Raw genomic sequence first — 22,620 nt, 5'->3', positions numbered from 1 at the left:
GTCTTATTATCAACGTGTAAATAATTTGGAGACGACACAAAGATTTACAACACTGCGAATAACAATAATACATTTCAGGACGATCTTCTGTCATTATTTGCTTGGTCATTGGATTGGGACATTGATATTTTTAAATGTCACGTTTTACATATAGGTCAATATAATCCTAAAAATATCTATTTCACTGATGAAGAAAATATAAGTCTTTGATTGAAGTGTTTTCAGAGAAGGATGTTGACGTGACAGTTGATCCCACTGTCAAATTTGCTCTACATATTATTAATGACGTAATTAAAAGAGCAAATAAGTTGGTTGGAATCATAAAACGAAATTTCTCTCAATTCGATTGAATCTACTAGATATGTTTTAACTTTATTTAAGACTTTAGTGAGACCAATAAAGATCATCTGCCCTTGCTCATAAGGTGGCACAACTGTGTTAGTAGCAGGATGTACATGGCAGATTCTAAAGATTACGGAACGTAAAAGAGCGAGGATAGATGATCTTTATTGACGACCAGCATTTATTTAGACTAGAAGATTAGATGCCATCACTCTGAAACCAGAAGATCAATTACACAAGCTATCTACCTAGTCCCCCGGAAGAGTGGCTTTACATTTCCAATGAGCTTGGAACTAGTTTTTGGACATCAAATTATGTTGCCGATTGCAAATGTGCTATTAAATTTTGTCGCCGTCTTGTCCTGACATGGGGTCCTGATAGCTCAGTTGTTAGAACACTCTTTTCACACGCAAAGGGAACGGGATCGATCCCGGGTGAAGTGTGAGTTTATTTTTTGACCCCCCCCCCTGTCCACCCAGCTGGGTATGTTAGTTCTGACGGAAAGTACTTTGTGATAGACTAGCCTCCAATACAAAGGGTAGCCAGCAATTGCTAATGTCATTATCACGCTTTAGAAACCGGAATAACTTTCGGCTGCATTGACCTAATGGCTCTGAAGAACTACTTTTTACATTACTTGTCCTGACATAATACCATTTTGACGCGATAGTCACATAATATTGTGAGTAATAAGAGGTTTTCAAGGATGATAAGAGAAAAAGTACGCGTGGGTCGAGAGTGGAAAGTGGAAACATCAATAATTCCTCTGTCTTATCTCCTCTTTGTTCCCTGGCCTATGATATTATCGCTCCAGATGATGCGTACTGGAGGTTGTGACAGTGATATCCAGATGACACGGTCGTACTTGGAAGAACAAAACAAAACACATTTAAACATTTGTGGCCAGAAAACTAGACTATCTAGTCCTTCATATTATCATTATATCCATCGATCAAAATACCCCTCTTCTTGTAAAAAAAACTCTCAAACATGAGACTTCCTTCAAGTTTTGGGTTTGAGCGTTTTTGACAAGATGAGGGTCATTTTAATCGATCGATAAATTGAAGTATGAGTTATAAAAAAGTGTTTTGTCCAGTGTATGAAAGTATCGTCCATTGCGACGGCCAGATCCAGATAATAGCTGTGATAATGAAACAATGATAACCACTTTCACACCTAGCAATTTTAGTTCGTAAGGGTATTGACGAATACGGGAGTAGGACTATCTATAATTCAGTTGGTAGAGCTTTCGCCTTATAAGTAAAGGGAACGAGATCGATCCCGAGTGAAGTCGAGATTTTCTTTTACCACAACCCCCCCCCCCTCCTCCCCTCGCTGTCAACCCAGCGGTGAGCTGGGTCAATTAGATCTGGTGGAAAGTCCGCTTCAGACTATAGAAACCGGGATAAACCACGGCTCCATGGGCCTCATTTTTATTGATAAATTATCAGTGTTGTACCTGTTTCTCGTGGGTCCCGGTAGCTGGGTTGGTATAACACTCGCTTACCAATCAAAAGGACCGAGATCGATATTGGCTATAGCCGAGATTTCTTTTCTGACCCCCCTATCCATCCAGCAGTGGTTGGGTGGCTGGGTCCGTTAAATCAGGCGGAACGTACTTTGTGACAGACTAGCGTCCTATCCAAAGGGTAGCAAGTAATTGCTATTTCCGTTTCACGCTATAGAACCGGGATAAACCCCGGCCCCGTTAGCCTTATGGCTCTGAAGGACTACTTTCCTGTTTCTCTGTCATTTCATGGACAGGCGTTAAAATATTCCGTCTTATGAAGTTGTATTCATATTTGTCCATAACTTATGACCGACGGGGGTTGACCAAAATAGCCACAGGAACCCAAGATTTTGAAAAGAGTCCATGGCTTTTGAACTTGTATTTTAAAAATATTTTGATGCATTCTTTTCTAAATAGTTTGCAATGGTTTTGGTTAAATGGTCTTTATGTTACATTAAATGGCGTTCAATGTAATTGCCTTGAGGCTGTAAAAAATGATTTATTTTAAAATTCGGATTTGTCGCTTCTCTTATCTATCAATATAATTAAATATTTCTTGTGTTTCTGTTTATACGCTCGAGAGATTTGTCAAAATATTTGTTTAAGCTCAAACTAGTGAAACATAGTAAACAGTCCTAACTAAAGTTTTGAGTATGTCTAGCAACCCCCCCCCCCCCCCCCCCCCCAAAAAAAAAAAAAAAAAAACAAAGAAAAAAAAAACCAAACCAAAACAACCAAAAAATAAAACAAAAACAAAAAAAAACAACAACAAAAAACGATAACAAATAAACCCCCCAAAACCCCGCCCAAATAAACCCAAAGGAACAAAACAAAAAGGAAAAGAAAAACAAGCAACAAAAAACCCCCAATAATTCTTCGGTCAGTATGTGGACTTGTTACAAAGTCAAACAATGTTGAGCATGGCCAATGACCAGATAGAAGATATTGAGTTATAAAATTATTCTTCATGGCATTGTGTCATTGGGTAAGACACTTAACATACATTGCTATCTCCGACTCAGGTGTAAATGAAAGGCTGTAAATTGACAATTGGGACTATTTGTAAAAGTGCTTGTCAAGCGTTACAAGCGACTGGCACTGTGTCCAAATAGCATCTCTAACAAATTTATATCTCTTTACATAACATACTCGTAAATCAGATCCAGAATCTGTAAAAAAAAATGTTTGAAATAACCCGTAAAGAACAGTAGGGCCTAAAAGACCGGAATTTTCCCAGGTTTCTATAAAGTTAAACGGACAACGACAATTGCTTACTATCTTTTGGGTAAGACACTAGAAAATCGCAGCAACAACAACAACAACAACAACAACAACAACAACAACAACAACAACAACAACAAAATAGAACTGATCACCAGATCTGACAGAGACAGGTACCTAATAACCACTTGCTGGAAAGAGGGCTTAAACGAAATATTCGACGGCATCCGATCGTTTTATGCGTGAAGCAAATGCTCTAATCAATTTACTAACGGGATCGCCCTACCCCCCTTTAATATTTTATTAAGGAGTCCTTCGTGGCGTTGAAGCTAATAGAGCCGGATCTTATTCCGGTTACTATAGTGTGAAACGGGCAATAGCAATTATGTGCTACCCTATCAATAGAACGCTAGCCAATTGCAAAATACTTTTGCCAATTTATTAGAGCCAGCTACTCAATGTCTGCTGCTGGGTAAAAAAGGGGTGGGGGGGGGGGGGGGCGGAAAAATCTCGACTGCACCCGGAATCGATCTCGGTCACTTCGCGTTTGAGGCAACTGATCTACCAACTGAGCTATAGGGGCCGCAATGTATAATATAAATAGCTTAAAATGACCCTACACTCACCACAATTAATTTTTATCTGGCCAAAATAACAAAAAGATGTAATGTCAGCAGATTTCTATAACTAGAAAATGAGGTAAACAATTCAACAACTAAAGTCTGCTAAGCGGAATGAGCTTCAGCAAAACCGTCCCTGGTGAGACAAATGGTTGATTGTGAATAAATGAGTACACATTGTCAAGGTTGAAAACGTCATAACAAAAATATAAAGAGGAAAGAACAAGAAAAGAAAATTGTAATTATTTGCCTTATGTGAATTTGCAATCCCCCCCCCCCCCTTTTTTTTTAAAAACAGTAAATAGATCACATTCCAGACAGGCTGTCACAGTCATGGTACAGAAATAACTTAATCGTGGTGAAAATCCTGAGCATGTATGCAGTGTAATATCCACTAAACGTGCTCAAATCTCATTACAAGGGGTCCCTAACCAACAGCAACATTTGACATGTAGGACTATACCTGACGTTTTTTAGGGGGTATTACAATTTTTTTCAGACAGAGGCAATGCTGTTTCAAATAGGATTTCGTCTTACACATGAGTAGGTGAGAAAATGTGATTAAAAAGCTTTTTCCAAGGACTCAGCAGGATCTAAAATTAGATCTAAAAGGATGACCTAAATATTATATTGGTAGTAAGAATGCTAAAGCTAATCAAATTTGATAAATGATAGCTTCTATGGCTCGTAACAGTTACAGTTACCTGATGAATGACAACGAGGGCAATAAATATTGCTCGGGCCGTTCGATTTTGGATAAGGCATTTTATGCCCATGGGTCCTCTTGACTCAAAAGTAAATGAATATTTTGCTGACGGATATTATGGGAAAGAGTTCTAGTATAAAATGGACTCATGACATGATATATGTACTGTGTAAAATGGAAAATTGGTTCCATATGGACTACTGGTAAAAAACTTGAGCTTTTATATAGCGCAATATCCACTAAACGTGCTCAAAGCGCTTTACAAGGGGTCCCTGGCCAACAGCAACACATAACATGTAGGACGAGACATGACGCCTGTCAGGCGATAATTCAAATTTTTGGGACAGAGACAACGCTGTTAACGGCCAGGTACTCATTTTACACCTGAGTACGGTGAGAGAATGTGAGTAAAGAGCCTTCTACAAGGACTCAACTATGCGCCGAGCGAGGCTCGAACCCAGGACCTTCCGATCTGAAAGCGAGTGTCATACCACTAGACCACATAGCCGCACAAAGGGTTGAACAAAAGGTATTTTGACAAAAGTTTATAATGTTTTTAATGTTTGTTTCATCTAAGTCCTGTTTTGTATTTTGTTAAGATTAAAAGATAGAACTAAATTGACATAACTCAGCTCTTTGTCATTGATTTTTGGCAACCATTTTTATGAGTAGTTTTCACAGAATTCTATCAATCAGACTTAAACGTTTAAGAAAACACATAGTAATTTCGTGTGATGGTACCATATTTCCGGCTGGCGAATGTTGTCAGTTTCTTAGCGAAACGCAAGAAATGAACATGAAGTGAGTAAGAAAGTGCCAGAAGACAATAGAGAATAAAAATTTCGCGGCGGCGATGTGGTCTCGAACACTCAGTTTTACTGGTTCGGCAACTCCGCCGGGTCGAGAGAGTGTGGCTCTACTGTATGAGCTATCCACCACTCCAAAAAAGATAGTTTCAAACTCTATCTTGAGCCGTTCTCCTCGACTTCTTAAGGTCATTGGTTCAACACACACACACACACACACACACACACACACACACGCGCGCCCGTCGCAAAGTTTGTTAGCCAGCATTTAAGCGTAATGGCCATATTCTCAATACAAACATGTAACATAGAAACGATAGAGACATTGAGTAAGCTCCGGTATTTGGGGTGAACATTCATTCAGTAAAGTGAGTGGAGCAGGCATTTATGTCGATAATAACAATACATGAAGTGAGTAGGAAAGTGCAGAAGACAACAGAGAACAAAAATTTCGCGGCGGCAATGGAGGCTCGAACCCGCGACCTTACAGCTACGACAACTCCGCCTGGCCGTTGAGAGCGTGACTCTACTGTATGAGGTATCCGCCACTCCAAAAATAGTGGTCAAACCCACAGCATCAATATTATATCTTTTTGATACCGTTTTTCCTCCTTTGAATTCATTTCCCTTTCCCATATTATTATTATTGTATTATGGAAACATTTAAGTTCTGTATCTATACATCTTACCATGACTGCGTTTGATACTTTTTCTCGCAGTCTCAGACTAGAAAGACAAACAGATTGCTCTCGGAACCTTCTTTAATTTTACATTTAAAAAACAAACTCGTCCCGTTGTTTTACTTTTCTTATTGCCGTGGTTAGAGCAAGCAATCTTTAATTATGTTACACGCACCCTAGAACAACCCCCCCCCCCTTCACCAAAAAAAAAAACAAAAAAAAAAACAAACAAAAAAAAACAACAAACAAACCATATAAAAACATAAAAAACCCACCAAAAACAAAAACAAATAAAAAACCCCACTTACAAAATGAAGTTAATCTCATTCTGAATAACTATGATCTATTTTGAAAGACAACAGCAACAAAATAAGCATTTATATAACTCAAAATACAGCCAATGTGATCAAATCGCTTCACAAGGGGTCTCTCGCCAACCACAAAACTAAACATATAGGACGAAAATAGAACAGAAAACAAAGAAACTAACATACACATTTTAGTAATCCTATTCTGAATCACTGTGATTTTTGTTGAAGACATAGAGCACGTTCATAAATGGGACTTGAAGCGTACAAAAAAGCAATGATAAAATGATAGATAGATTGTCTGATGAAAACAAATATCGAAAACAAAGCAATACTTTATGCCGCGACAAAGTCAACCACCAGACTCCAGGATAAACAATAATTGATCAATCACGAGGTACGTGAAGACATGACTAAAACCATCTCCCATTACTCCAAAAATAAGTAATCGATTAATCTTGTCTCAAATACAAATGGCAATTTCGAGCATTCGTCTATTATTGAATAAGTAATCAGAATTTCCAGATATTTCATCCATTATTCCTCTATTCTCTTAGATTCGTTCAGGTTGTTCGGAAATTGTTGGGAACATTCCAATCAGACCCCAAAATAAAAGTAAATCTGCTAAATCACCAATTTTGCCCATTTTTCTCTAACCGGAAAAAGAGGGTAGCACGGGTGTTAAAATGAAGTCAACACAAATCCTAGCCCTAGGTTTGGGAGTCTTTGCCAAGATGAGTGTCATTTCAATAGATCGCAAATGAAATAAGATATTTAAAATGTTTAAATACGAGTTTTTTTTCATAGTGCGGCAGTTAACTTGTTAATGACTTAATGTACAAAACTTTTTAAAGGAAAGCTGCTTCTCAAGACCAATGTCCATTAATACTGAGGCTACATTTTGTTTTCATAGCGTAAACACATAAAAAGCGTTTACGGCCCGTTAAATAGGGCCTATTAGATTGTAAAATTATATTATAAAATCTATTATATTGATCTGTGACAGAGTACTCTCCTTCTGGTTTTAATTAAATCTAGCGACACAATGAACACTCTACTGAGAGGTGTTTTTACAGAATCCACGGTCCAGCCATGTTGTGAATTTTTGTATCTGAACTCCATAGAATGGCTCCTTTATACAAGGAAAAATCATGCTCCGGAGTTTGAGAATTTTTCAAAATTTTCATTTATAAAGGAGTACTCATATAGTTACAATACTGACATTTCTCTATATTTTCCACAGGGCGATTTCTATTGGTTCATGCTTTATGGGAAATTTCAGTCACTCGAGATCTTAACTATTTCATTGGAGTGACAAATTGCTCTGCAATAGCTGCCAATGAAGCCGTTTACTTCAACAACCAAACACAATACGACTTGGAGAACACGTGTGTCAACCTCTTTCTACACACTTCGGTTTACAAAACATGTCAAGTTATGGTTTCAGCAGCAACGACCTTATTCAGAAACGTCTCAGCGATTGGTGTGGAACATGTAGAAGCTGATCATGATAATTTCGACGTAATGGTACCAGTTATTACAGATTGTTACGATGACTCTAGTTACATATGGTGGGTGCTGGTGGCTATGTACGTGGCTATCCTACGCATGCTCTCCTATGTATCGGATGAAATGATCATGTGTGCATATCTGACTAGTGCTGCTTTAGCTTCCGGAAACGATAGTTCCTGCACCGCCTCATCCAAATCGTCCTTTGAAGATCTGATTTCGACTCATAACACTTTGGCCATTGATGTGAATGTGTACATTGAAAGAATTGAGAAGTTCATGGAGCGAGGGGTGGGAAATCCGTACAACTGGAATCTTACGCAATCTACAGGTTACATTACCATTTCGTTTTATCATTATAATAATCATTCATTTATCTATTAGTTCAATAATTCATTTATATATTAGTTCAATTTTCATTTATGTCTTCATTTATTGAATCATCCATTCATTCATTCGTTATTTTCAATCATTCATCCATCGAATCATTAATTCGTTCATGCACTAAATCATTAATTAATTCATCCATTCGTTCGTTCATTCACTCTACCATTTATTTATTTATTCAAATTATCCATTCATTCAATCCTTTGTTCTTTCATTAAGTTATTTTTTTGTTTATTCATTCAATCCTCGAACACGATATGGCTACAGACAAAAACATTCCATTCTTCTACCTCAAGTCGAGTCGTTTTATGATTTATCTTCCTCAAATACACTTTACCAATAATAGGGCAGAGATGTCGTGACGTCACACCTTCTACTCTTCCGGTTTCAAACTCCCTGGAAGTGTGTACGTAATCAGTCCTTTGGGGGACTAATAATGAATAGGTTGCATATTGAATCATAAGATGGCGTAACTATTTTAGTAGTAGAATGTATTGGCAGATTTGTAAGAGTACGGGACACCTCTCTATTTCTCTTGTCCAACGAGATTAATCAGCCCATTCATACTTTTACTGTCACGCTGTTTCTCCAAAATATTATCCTCTTAATGTTATCACCTATTGGACTCTTCACGATTCTTCATTTGCAGAATAGGGAAAAAATGTGATATAAATAAACTGGTTCCAATCTCATTGGAAGTATAAACCACTCTTCCTGAGGACTGGATACATGCCTTGTGTAATTAATTTTCTGGTTTCTGAGTGAGGGCATATTATTTTATAGACTAAATATATGCTTGTCGTCAGTAAAGACTTTCCATCCTCACTATTTTACGTCTTCATGTAACATTAGAATCTGCCTATACATTTTGGTAGTAAAATAGTTATGCCACCTTATGATTAAATATTAAACCTATTCATTATTAGTCCTCCGAAGGACTGGTTAAATACACACCTCCAAGGATTTTGGAACCGGAAGAGAAGAAAGTGCGACGTCACGAATTCTCAGCCTTATTCCTCTATCGATCTTATCCTGAAGATTTTCTTAACACTTGATAACTGATAAAACTTGGAAATTGAAATCGTTCTAATTCAAGTTTAAGATGTATTCCATTTTACATAGTTTTACATTGATACTTTGTCCTCAGACATGTACTCTAGCGCCTCGGATAGATGTTCCAGTGGCAATCTTACCTACACTGACATTTATTCGTCACGGCAAGGTGTGATAGACAATATTTGGTTACTGTTGAATTACCTGGAAGCACGAATGTCCGACGACCAAGTACATGAACAAGGGGAAAAGACAAGGTAAATAAATAAATAGAATAATAAAAGGTTATCTTCGATATTCTTATCTGGCATTGTAAATTCGCATTCTGAAATATAATGTTAAGAATAGGATCAGTAAAACCACAAAATCTATTTAAAGAAGTCGTTAAGTAAAAGCATTTGATCAACATTAAATTCCATTCGAAAATGAAGGGGCTGTTCGTGTTTCGACTGAAAAAATGCGGTAGGTGTGTTAAAACCGAATAGGCAAATTTATCAATAGAAATTGAAAAGAAATTATTATTCCCCTTTGGTTTTGGTGAAAATTCAATGTTACTATAGCATTGCAGCACCAAAAAGAAAATCATGAGACCCCATTATCCTTTGTAAATAACGTAGTGCGAAGTGACCGCGTGGTTAAGGTCCTGAGTTCGAGCCCCGCTTCAGGCATTTTCGTTTTTTTCCCTGGGAAAGATTATTAACCTCCAATTTGCTGGCTCTGAACAACATCAGCGATTCTTGTTGACACAAGGCATCTTGATTGATGTATTGATTAACTATATTCCTTCATGGAATGCCTAGGCAACACATATGATGCATTGGCGAAAGGACATCATGAAAAATAAAGATACCGTTGCAGTTCAAGATTTTTTTTTTCTCACGGATGCATCTGATTTTTACTAAAAACAAATTTGACATGTAATAATATCTTGACCAAAATGATTTCTTAATGTCAAACCGTTAGAATTGAAATAGAACCATTATAAAAATTAATACCTTTTGATAACAAATATTTATAGATGAGGGGTCATTAGAGGGGTATCAAGATAAGATTCTTGAGAATATGTGTTTGAAATATCAAACTCAAACTCAAGGTCGCGCAGTAGCATTGGGAACGTGTTTGAATTTTAAAGACAGAAATCTTATATTATAACTTCAGTTCGTAGATCATATTGTTATTGATTGTGTCGTGAAGTTTTCTCCCGTTTATCTGAATTTAATGTGATGTATTAACTTTTTAAATGGTTTTCCTTTTGCTGAAGAAGGGTTTTGAAACTGTATTTCAACCAGTTAACTGCTAAACTCTGAAAAAAAGAAACTCATATAAAATAAATTTGGCCAGAATACCAGTCCTTAAAAATCGATCGATTTAATTGACCCTCATCTTGGAAAATTCTCTCAAACCTTGGAAATCGCGGTTAATTTTTGTAGATTGTTTTTAATGAATCTAATTTCTATTATGTTTGATATGAAATGATATCTTCTATTCCACAGACGTGTCATTTTGGACATTACAGTTGGTCTTATCGGCGTCACAGCCGCAGTTATCATAGCAACAAGGGTCAGGGAAATGGGGGAATGGATTTACATGCAAACGCATTTACTGGAGACGAAGGCAGAAGCACTGGACAAGGAGAGAAATGTGAGTATTGAACTCGACTTGACTTACTTGACTTTACTCTTTTCGTTCCTGGTGAAACGTAGGGCCTCTACAAGCGTCCGCCAATATCAAAGAGAGAGGGAATGGGGATGCCTCTCTCAAGCGCATAATGGACGGTGTCCCTGTTTCGAGACGAATAAATAAGTCCCGACAACCCTTTTGCGTAGCTTCCATGACTTCGGACAGAGCTGCATATACGAGATGGAAGTCGGTTTGGACGAATTCAATCCCTCTAGGGGGCGTGGACATCGACTCTTCGAAACTGGGGGAGAAGTTGCCTGGCTTTTCCACCAGCAAAAGGAGACATTGGGTGGCAGCCAATCGGCTTCGGTCGAGAACCTGCTTAAAAGCACGCTCACCACATCAGTGGGGACTTGCCATCTGTCCAACATGTACCCGTTGTGGTAACGAGCCCGAGACGGCAGAGAATCTGGTTGAACGGTGTGTTGTGACGAAGCTTCCGGGCGGAGGGAGCTCAATCGTAGCCATCATTAACATTTAGCCTGACCGTAACCATCGTTAACTTATAGCCTGACATTAACCAATAAACGACGTCAAAATGCCAGTCTTTGGCCACAAAAGAAAACAAATCGTTAGTTGTATTCAATAGTTCAACCAATGGGACCACTTGTTTCCATGAGCACTACTATCGACAACTCACTAGGTGGTGCAAAAACCAAATAATGACGTCAAAATGCTAGTCTTTTTGGGTTTCAGTGTCAGGTTAAAACTTAACTATGGCGTTAGTAGAGCTCAAGGAAACAATAATTTATTTCCTTGGTTGAACTATTGAATACAACTCACGATTTGTTTTCTTTTGTGGCAAAAGACTGGCATTTTGACGTCATTTTTTTTTGTCAGTGTCAGGCTATAACTTTACGATGACTACGGCTCAATCCAGTGGAAAAGAGAAAGTATGGGAATCAATCTATCCATCTATATTTCTATATTATATATAGAAAAATAGATGGATAGATAGATATAGATAGACAGAGGATGTTTTTCAACGACTAATGGAGACATTGAAACTCAACAATTCAAGAAATTGAAAAAGGAGTAGTTGCAATCAAACTAAAAAGTATATTTATTAATTCTTAATGAGTGGAGTCATATCCGAGGGTGTGTAACTTTATTTTAAAAGTATATTAATAGCTATAACGCAACCAGTGTCGACAGGTGCATCATAAAGAGAAAGAAAAAAGTAGTCCTTCAGAGGAAGGAAATTGAAAGTAATCCATAACATCCACGGTTAGATTAAAAAAGAACAAAACAAGACAGGTAACAAAAACAACAACAAAAAGCAAAACAAAAAAAACAAACAAACAAGAAACAACACAAAAACAAAAAACAAAAACAAAACAACAACAAACAAAAACAAACAACAAACAACAAAAACTACCAAATAAAAATTAAGCCTTTATATAACATAATATCCGTTAAACGTGCTCAAAGCTCTTTACAATGGATCCCCAGTCAACAGCAACACTTAACATGTAAAAAAAAAAATAAATAAAAAAAATAAAAATTGAGATTTATATGTAGGACGTAATGTGGCGCTTATTAGGTGATAAAACATTTTTTATCTGACAAAGACAACGCTGTTAACGACCAGGTATCATTTTACACCTGAGTACGATGAGAGAATATGAGTAAAGATCCCCTTTCCAAGGGCTCAACTATGCACCGCTCAGAGGCCATCTCGAACCCTGAACAATTCCGGTACGAAGGCGAGAGTCATATCATAAGACCACATTCTGCATTAGATGTGATAAGATACAAAGAAAAAACATATCAAAAGAAATAACTGAAAAATGCCTACTAATGGAACATAAAATGTTATACATTTGATCCATGCATTGGTGTATAAGGTTGAATTAAAATCAATGCGAACACATATCGAGTGCGAGAACCCCGGAAATAGCTTAGAAGTCTGAAGCCTGCCAGACTATAAATAATGCTTGTCTGAAATTTTATCACAATTAACCTCGTTATTACCAAGATAATATGTTGGAAAAATTAATTTCACGATTATCTTAATATATACATCACAGATATGCCATATTAAAGATTTCGGTTTTATTTTTCTAATTCTTTCGCGATTTGCCTTTCACCCATTTTGCATCATAATGGAAACATTCCGTCCAAGATCTTGGCAAACTTGATCTTTCTTTTATTAGTATAGACTAAACAAAAAAGTAGTCAAACCTGGGACTCTATATTGATTTTTAAACTATTCTGCCCAGCTTACGGTGAATCTTCTGTACCAAATGTTGCCTCGAGTTGTAGCTGACCAACTCAGGAGTGGACAACCTGTCATGGCCGAATCTTTTGACTCTGTCTCCATATATTTCTCGGACATTGTTGGATTCACAACCATCTCATCTATGTGTTCACCTATGCAGGTAAGTGGCTATTAACAATATACATGTTTCTTTTTTTCTTCAAGGGGTCTCATGCAGTCGAGATTTTTTCTGATCCTCCTCCCCTCTGTCCACCCAGCAGTGATTTGTTAGCTGGTTCTACTAGATCTGGCTGAAAGTTTAATGCGATAGACTAGCGTCCTACCTAAAGGATAGCAAGCAATTGCTATTGTACTTTTCACGGGATAAACTACAACTCCATGATCCTCATGAATCGGAAGGACTAATATTATTTGACTTTGGGGTCTTGTGGTATTGAACTCATTTTCTAACTCACCCTGAGTCTGTTGAAATTTCTAATGTGTGATTCTAATATTTCCAGAAGATTGCTTTAGAGTTATGACTCATTTTCTCCCTGGGTGTGACTTAACAGGTTTTGAAAGTTATTTCCCGAAATGCACATATTAATTTTGAATATATTATGGGAGATTCAATTTTTTCTTAATACCGTCGAATTTCCCATCTGATAGGAATAAAATATATTCTCTTCTTTCAGGTCGTAGAACTCCTCAACTCCATATACTCCACATTCGATACCCGTATCGATACGTATGATGTGTACAAAGTGGAGACAATCGGAGATGCTTACATGGTAGCCAGTGGAGTACCCATAAAAAACGGAAGCAAGGTATCCCTAACCCCCCCTCCCCCCCACCCTCCTTTTCCCTCCTTGACTTTGTTCTAAATACTGACTATAACTTTACTAAAATCAGAATTACATTGCTTTTTCACTAATTACTTGGAGAAAATTTCAGGATATTATGTCAAATTAGAATAGAATCGAATCCCGTCTGTAAAGAATGATTTTTTTTTATAGCGAAAAGCAATAGTTTTTGTGGACATATAAAACCTCATTGACAGAGCGCTCCAGGCGTCATTCAAGTCCAGCATGCACTCATTTAGAACATCTAGAACTATAATCATTGACGAAATCGATCTTCCAGATAACTGCTACACTCTGACATAACAGATTTAATTATTTTTTATATAGAACGCTTATTTAAAATATCGATCGATTAAAATAACTCTCACTATCTATGTCAAAAAGTCTCAAACTTGACACTTCAAAAATTAGATTGTTAAAAGAATTTTGGGTTATTTGATCGATATTTGACCTTTGACCTGATACTTAAGTATTTCTGGTTAACATTATTTAAGAATGTGGTTTTTGTCAGACTACTGAAAATATCTGGTTTAATCTCTAAGCACTGAAAACCAACACTAGCATGAAAAAGGAAGATAACCATGACTTGGTTTAACCGTCCCGTGTTACTTCAGGCTCACTGACTGATGCTAGTTATTAAGAGAGTATGTTGAAGGATTTCTCGCTAATTTTGGGATGTGAAGCATAGTTGCCAGAAATATTTTTTATTGTCAAATAAATCATAGAAAAATCCATACGGTCTAAAAAAAATACCATGTTTTTTTCTGATTGCACATAACGGCAACATATATCTTTATATCCTTATCCTATTAAAATGACTAATGGTCTTGATTTTATGAAAATATTGCCTTGCCAGTTTAATGAGGGGTAATAATTAGTGCTAAATAGAATCGATTGTTGCAACAATCTTTTGAGAGATTGCCCAAAATATACTCAATGGATTACAACGCGCAAATACCACAATTAGTTGCATCATCTTTTCGATATCGAAATTTTTATCTAGGTGGTATTACAATATTTTATATTTATTCAATAACCGTTAATCTGGTCATTTTGATATTTTTGCAACTCTATTAATAATGGATAGTTCTAATAGTAATAAAAATTGAAAAAGATATCGTTATAACTTGTTACAATAGAAAGAACTAAACAGCCGCGCGTTTTGCTTTTTATGGTGACCACCGGATATATATAATATATATATATATATATATATATATATATATATATATTATATATATATATATATATATATATATATATATATTATATATACACATACATACATGCTTATGTGTGTGCGCGCGCGCGTGCGTGTGTGTGTGTGTTTGACTTCGTGTACCCAATCTATACATGAGCCCGTGGGAACACAGTTCGTAATCCATAACACAAGAGTGTAAAAATATCATTTTTTTTGTCTTCCGATTTCGTTATCTCTGATTAAAAGACATTTTCAAAAATACTAAAATGATAATTCTTTTAAAAAAAACTCTTATCTTAGTGAAATTTAACGTTTGATAATATGATTCGTAGCTATTTATGGGGAGGAGTAGTATAATAGCAAATACAAAAATACCAGCCAAATAAACAGAGAGCTGATTTGTTTTTTGAAATATCTAATTTTACCCAGCATCCTGAAGAAATAGCTACGATGTCCATTGATCTACTGGCCGCTGTCAAACAGATTAAAGCTCCGATGGTGGAAGGTGGCAACCTGAGGATACGAATTGGGATTCACTCTGGTAAACAATTTTGTTATATTATGATAACATGACATAATGATGCTACGTGTTTAAGATAAAATATAACAGCAAAATTAAACATAACGTCACACAAAACTGTGTGTAACTTGAGAGTTGATAGTCTGGTTGATATAATTTAGTGAAAACTTATCACTAACAGGCTGTCGAAATGTCATATGAAAGAGTTCAGTGACGTCACTTCATTCCTTCTATAGCAATAACTGGTATTATGTTGGGAGTAAAACCTAATGCTGGAGTTAAATCTGATGTTTTGATTTTGATTGTCCTCTGTTTCATAGTGTTTCTTTTTATAGGATAATTAATTCAAGTCCATGAACTAATTAAAACATTAAAAACTTGATCATTTAAATAGCGTAATATTCACTGAACGTGCTCAACGCGCTTTATACGGGGTCCCTAGTCAACAGCAACACTTAACATAATATAGGACGAGACATGACGCCTGCTGGACGATATAAATAATATAATAGTGCAATTATTATTTTGTTACTCTTATTGTTTCTTATTTCAGTTTTTTTTTCATTTTAATTTACCAGTTATTTTACACGTTATCCCTTTTCACAGGTCCCTGTGTAGCTGGAGTAGTTGGCTTGAAGATGCCTCGATATTGCCTCTTTGGCGATACGGTTAACACTGCATCCAGAATGGAGTCTAATGGACAACGTAAGTATGACAGTGTCTTATTGTGGTTCTGCATTGTTATTGTCCATTCCTTATTACGGGAATACGTTTGTCATGAATCATTTCCCTTAGTTGTGTCCAACAGGCTACATTTCTCAAGGTTTCATGATTTACACAAGTAAACGAAACTCACAAATCACGACAAGAACATCAAAGCACAACACTTAGATGTTGGCAGTGTGTTTCAGTCTTTGTAATTATTATTTTGTCAGAAATGAAGGGATTGAATGCAGTCACTCTATCAAGATCTAAGATTACTGTATTATTCTGACCCGTTTGAGAGAGAACAGCAATTGTAGATATAACCTCAATGCCATCTTGTGGTTACAAAACATTTCTTAAATGTTATCGAAAAGTCTTACTTTATAAGTGAACTTAGTCTTTAAAAAAACGCAATATTTAATACAAATGCTTAAAGATTTTTACAATGGACAACAGCAACACTTAAAACATAGGAAAATGAATCTTATAAAAAATTATTACATTTTGTTTCGAAAACAAGTCTGTTTCCTATCAAATACTCAAATCACACATGGAGAAAATGAAAGTAAAAAGTTTTTGTCCAGTCATAAACCAATTGTCATTTCTCTCGACTTTTCACTTCATATATCACTGGATTGACAATACGAAATCCTAGCAAGAGGGGCGTCATATTTACTTTTCGTTAAGAAATCGAGCATTGATGTACCGTTTATTTCACTAAATGTGCTCATAGCGCTTTACAAGGAGTCCCCAGCCAACAGTAACAACATATTGAAGGAGACATGACGCCTGCTTGGCGATATTGCATTTTTTCCGACAAACAGGTAATCATTTTACACACGAGTAAGGTGAGAAAATGTGAATAAAGAGCCTTTTTCAAAGATCTCAACTATGCGCCGCTCAGAGCGGGACTCAAACCTTTAATCTTCCGGTCCAATGGTGAGTGGCATACTACTTGACGACATAGCCGCATTATGTCACGGTGACACACTATTTGGTTAAAAAGAAACTGACAGGTTTTATTTGTGTTTTAAAGAAACCAAAACAAAAAATCTGTCTGTTCTAATTCCGTACTTACCTTGGAAGTGCAACCGTACTGTGTAAGACTCCTTCCGCACTAGGACAAAACTGTCCCAGGACAAATTTGTCCTGTCCCGCTGGAGAAAACTTCTATTCAAATGGGGTTCCGCACTAGTACAGGACTGTCCCGGGACACACCTGCGCGAATGCATTATTTTTTAATTTTTTTTTACAAGATTCAAAAGTTAATTTGTAGGCAATTGTCAATATAACTCATACAAGAATATAATATTTTCATCAACAAATCAAGTAAATAAAATCAATAATAAAGCAAGGCAAACAATGATAGTAATAATGATAGTAATAATAATAATAATAATAAATAATAATAATAATAATAATAATAATAATAATAATAATAAATAATAATAATATAATAATAATAATAATAATAATAATAATAATAATGTAAAATCTTCTAATTAATAGATTAGTTATTTAATAGTTTGAATTATAAATTAATAAGTTAAAAAATAAGTCCTTGGTACAACTCTAATAATTCACATTTTATGAATCAACATAAGATACGACATGACGATAATGATTTTTTACACTGTACAATGGGATTTGTTTACATAAGATTTATATAATCATGAAATATTCTTATAGCAAGAGTAATATTATTGCTGCTGCTGATGCTACTACTACTACAACAACTACTACTACAACTACTACTATTACCACTACCACTACCACTACTACTACTACTACTACTACTACTACTACTACTACTACTACTACTACTACTACTAACCACTACTACCACCACTACTACTACTACTACTACTACTACTACTACTACTACTACTACTACTACTACTACTACTACTACCACTACTTCTACTATTACGACTACTACATCTACAACAACAACAACAACAACTACTACTACTACTACTACTACTACTACTACTACTACTACTACTACTACTACTACTACTACTACTACTACTACCACCACCACTACAACTACCACCTCTTCTACCACTACTTCTACTACTACTACTACTACTACTACTACTACTACTACTACTACTACTACTACTACTACTACTACTACTACTAGTAATGGATGAAATAGAGGTTGCATATTTATGTGCTTTACTACGTGGAAAAAAAAAGACAAATTGAAAGAGAAAACAATATTGGGTGCATCCCTTAATGACCCAAAGATTGCTCAAGGGTCAATTCCGTAGACTCGATGGTGATCTCCGATCTTATCTTAAAATGACTTTCTTGGAATCACCTCATTTTACCCAGGTGCAAATGAGTACCGGTTCGCTGATGAAAGTAATCTTTGACGGACTAGTATCATTCAAGAGGATAATAGAAAGTCAGCATAGCTCGGTGGTACGGTCTTTGCTTCGTACCCGAAAGGCATCAGTTCGATCACCCGCTGATGCGCTGTGTTGCCTTGAGTCAGTCACCTCGCCTAGCTCAATTTGCGGCGCTGCACTGCGACTAACGCCTGGGTTATACATCGCCCTAGCTCAATTTGCGGCGCTGCATTGCGGCTGACGCCTGGGTTATTCCAGTCTTTCCTTGGAATAGACCCTCGAGAAAAATTTCCCCTATGGGATGAAAAAGGGAATTTTATTTTTTTAAATTTTAAACTGTTATCTGTCTGCTTAACGCTACAACAACATGGATAAGTTCCGGATTTATAAGCTTAGGAGGCAAGATGGCCCATGGTTAGCGCGTTGTACTCTGCACTCAGAGGTTCTGTGTTCGATTCCGACTGAAGCCAATTTGTACTTTCTAGAGCAAGAAAATTTACTCCAATCACTCACTCCATTCAGGTGTAAAAGGGTACATGTCAAGCTGGGATAGTAATCTGCGATAGACTAGCGTCCTGTTCAAAGGTTTTCAAACAAATACGTTAATTGTCCGCTTCACGCTATTGAAACCGGGATAACTCCTGTACCATTGGCTACAAGGCTCTAAAGGAGTTAATTTGTCTTACAATGAGTCCAAGTGGCTCAGAAGGACTTACTTAAAAATATTTTCATTGAAAATTCCCGAAATAAATAACGATACAGATAATTGATCCCACAAGGTACCGAATAGATGTGCGACCGGTTTTAGACACGTTACTGCTGTGTCACAAAGTGTGACACTTCTTAAATTATATTTATAAACATACGTTTTTAAATTGCCGAAAATGTTTATGTTGCTATGCCTTCTGTACGTGGTTTCATCACATAGAATTATTTTTTGAATTGTTCTTGCTTTTTTATATTCAGAATTGAAATAAATAAATAAAGACTGCAACGAGGCAGGAAGACAACTCCGCTCATGGATGGACTGTAACGATCTACACCTAGTGTACGATCCTACAGCCAAGGGTACCTTCCGGGGTACCCGCCATAAGAAGGAGTATACTCCAGACCTCACCCTCGTAACGAAAGGCGCGAACGGTGAACCGCTGCAGGTGAAGCGGACAGTCCTCGGGGACTTTCCGCATAGCCAGCACAGGCCGGTTCTTGTCACAGCTGGGGTGACAATACCGAGGGTGCAGTCTCTCCCACTTTGCAGATGGAATTTCAGGAAGGCTGACTGGGAGGAATTCAGTTCCTATATCGAGCAGGTCTGCCCTGCCATTCCTCCCAAGTCCAAGAATATAACCAGATTTAGTAGGCTACTGGTTAAGAGCGCTCAACGCTCTATTCCACGGGGCAAGCGGAAATTCTACACCCCTTGCTGGACAGCAGAGTCGGAAGAGCTGTACCGAGAGTACCAGCAGACCCAGTCCCAGGACACAGCCGATAGACTACTTCAGTCTCTGGCAGAAGGAAGGAAGCAACGGTGGCAGGAGACTGTGGAAAGTCTCGACTTTACACACTCCAGCCGCCACGCTTGGCGTTTGATAAAGAAATTGGACCCAGATCGGAATTTCGCGAAGGCTGCACCGGAATGCGAGGCAGACACAATTGCCAAGAATATTAAGAACCGTAGTAAGCGGGTCCCTAATCAGGCCTTTGAGCGCGGTGTCCGCAAGGCGTACCGTACGATTTTGGACTCGCTACCTGCGGAGGAGTCGGACTGGACGGCCCCGTTCAGTCCCCGAGAAGTGGGTGCAGCCATTAGCAAAGTAAAGAACGGCAAAGCAGCAGGGATAGATGGTGTATATCCCGATATGGTGACGCATCTGGGCCCCAGGGCACGGGCCTGGCTAGCAGAGGCAATGTCTGACGTCCTTGCAAAAGGAAAGCTTCCACAAGTGTGGAAGCACGCGAAGATAGTTGCCATCCTGAAGCCAGGGAAGCCGGCGAAGGAGGCAGACAGTTACAGACCCATATCGCTGCTGAGCTGTCTTTACAAATTGTTGGAGCGTGTTCTATTAAACCGATGGGGGCCGGTCCTAGACGCTGCCCTGCCACCTGAGCAGGCAGGCTTCAGGGAAGGGAGGTGCACCACGGAGCAGGTCATTGCCCTTACAGAGCATATTGAGCACGGGTTCGAGAGAAAACAGCAAACAGGTGCTGTGTTTATAGACCTATCAGCGGCGTACGATACGGTCTGGTGCGATGGGTTAATGCTCAAACTTGCAAAAATCATAAGGTGCAAAAAGACCTTGAAGTTGTTCTCTTCGATCTTAGGGGAAAGGCAATTCCACGTCGCGCTGGGAGACGTCACGAGCAAAGTTAGGAAATTGAAGAATGGGGTCCCTCAGGGGTCGGTACTTGCGCCAATGTTGTTTAACGTTTACATTAGCGATATGCCGAACACTTCCTCCCTGAGGCTGGGATACGCAGACGACTGGGCACTCGTTACTCAGAGTAAAGTGTGGACCCGTCTCGAGAGCGTACTCAGCGAGGACGTCACCAGACTCAAATCCTACTTTGACAAGTGGTACCTGAAGATGAACACTTCAAAAACCGTGGCCACTGCATTTCACTTATGCAGTGGTTGGCACACCCGTAAACTGAATATCCTAGTCGGGGACCATCCACTCCCATATGAGCCGCGTTCAAAATATTTAGGGGTGACGTTGGATCGCAGCCTTACCTATCGGGTTCATCTCGAAGGGGTTGCCCGGAAGATAGAGAAGCGGAATAGTCTTCTGAGGAAGCTGGCGGGATCGACTTGGGGCGCTAGCCAAGCGCCCCTGAGAACATCCGCCCTGGCACTATGCTATTCCACCGCGGAGTATTGCGCTCCAGTGTGGGGTAGAAGCAGAAACGTTGAGAAGGTGGATGTAAAACTTCGCAAGTCGATGCACATAGTGTCGGGAACGCTAGCAACAACCCCTAGAGAATGGGGCCCGGTAATGGCAGCGATCCAGCCCCCCGATGTCCGGAGGGAGACCATTACGGGAAACTGGCTGAGTAAGATCAAAGAGAGAGGGAATGGGGATACCCCTCTCATGCGCATAATGAACGGTGCCCCCGTTTCGAGCCGAAATAAGTCCCGGCAACCCTTGTACGCAGAATCCCTGACTACGGACAGAGCTGCACATACGAGATGGAAGTCGGTTTGGACGAATTCAATCCCTCGTGGGGGCGGGGACCTACACTCCTCTAAGCTTGGTGAGAAGTTGCCAGGCTTTGATACCAGTAAGAGGAGACACTGGGTAGCTGCGAATCGGCTTCGGTCGAGGAGCTGCCTAACGGCCGGTGCGTTACATCAGTGGGGTCTAACTTCCTGTCCTTTATGTCCACGCTGTGGACAAGAACCCGAAACGGCAGAGCATCTAGTCGAAAGGTGTGTTGTGACGATGCTACCAGGCGGGTTCGCGACGGTGCACCAATGCGGACCGGACTTTGCTGATTGGGTCGATCGTCATAACATAATAGTGTGAACCATAAGAAGCTGCTGCTCTCCAAGGACTCAACTATGTGCCGAGCGATGCTCGAACCCAGGACATTCCGATCCGAAAGCGACTGTGATACCACTAGACCACATAGCCGCGCAGCTTCGAAAAATACAAAATACCAAAATTCGTAACGTTTCGGCTTCGAAACCCTTCATCAGCTAATGACAAAAGCAAGAAAAACATGAATACATCACTTAAAATCCAGACAGATTTCAGAGACGTATTTAGCACGTGTTGTCACCGAGTAATAGGATCTTGAAATATTTGGTCTTTCGTTAATTTTCAAAGCTCTTACATTAATTTTTCTTCATTACTATAGTACCTTTATAGATAGAATGACGTCACTCTGTTATTGATTTTTGCCATCACGTTTATGAGTAATACTCACCAAACGGTATTATCCAGACTATAAA

The 22,620-nt window shown here is 38.3% G+C and overlaps 1 protein-coding gene across 1 annotated transcript; it reads left to right on the top strand.

Annotated features, from left to right (window-relative positions):
• Positions 1–10,651: 10,651 nt before the first annotated feature.
• Positions 10,652–16,451, top strand: LOC144971794 (atrial natriuretic peptide receptor 1-like). The gene is made up of 5 exons (XM_078912869.1): positions 10,652–10,783; positions 13,045–13,203; positions 13,718–13,849; positions 15,516–15,627; positions 16,213–16,451. The coding sequence occupies exons 1-5, from the start codon at positions 10,712–10,714 to the stop codon at positions 16,449–16,451; spliced, it is 714 nt and encodes a 237-aa protein (XP_078768995.1). The 5' UTR covers positions 10,652–10,711.
• The last annotated feature ends 6,169 nt before the right edge of the window (positions 16,452–22,620 follow it).

Source organism: Berghia stephanieae, chromosome 4 (genome assembly GCF_034508935.2).
Source record: "Berghia stephanieae isolate SIO BIC M18660-M18661 chromosome 4, UCSD_Bste_1.3, whole genome shotgun sequence".
NCBI classification, from domain to species: Eukaryota; Metazoa; Mollusca; class Gastropoda; order Nudibranchia; family Aeolidiidae; genus Berghia; species Berghia stephanieae.
Note: the sequence above shows the minus strand (reverse complement) of the source record. Positions and strands in the feature narration are given on the sequence as shown.

Excerpts from the sequence above, each read along its gene's own strand:
- LOC144971794 (XM_078912869.1), top strand. The coding sequence starts at position 10,712 with ATGGGGGAATGGATTTACATGCAAACGCATTTACTGGAGACGAAGGCA. Across the intron at positions 13,204-13,717 it reads CTATGTGTTCACCTATGCAG|GTCGTAGAACTCCTCAACTC; the intron begins GTAAGTGGCTAT and ends CTCTTCTTTCAG. Across the intron at positions 15,628-16,212 it reads ACGAATTGGGATTCACTCTG|GTCCCTGTGTAGCTGGAGTA; the intron begins GTAAACAATTTT and ends CCCTTTTCACAG.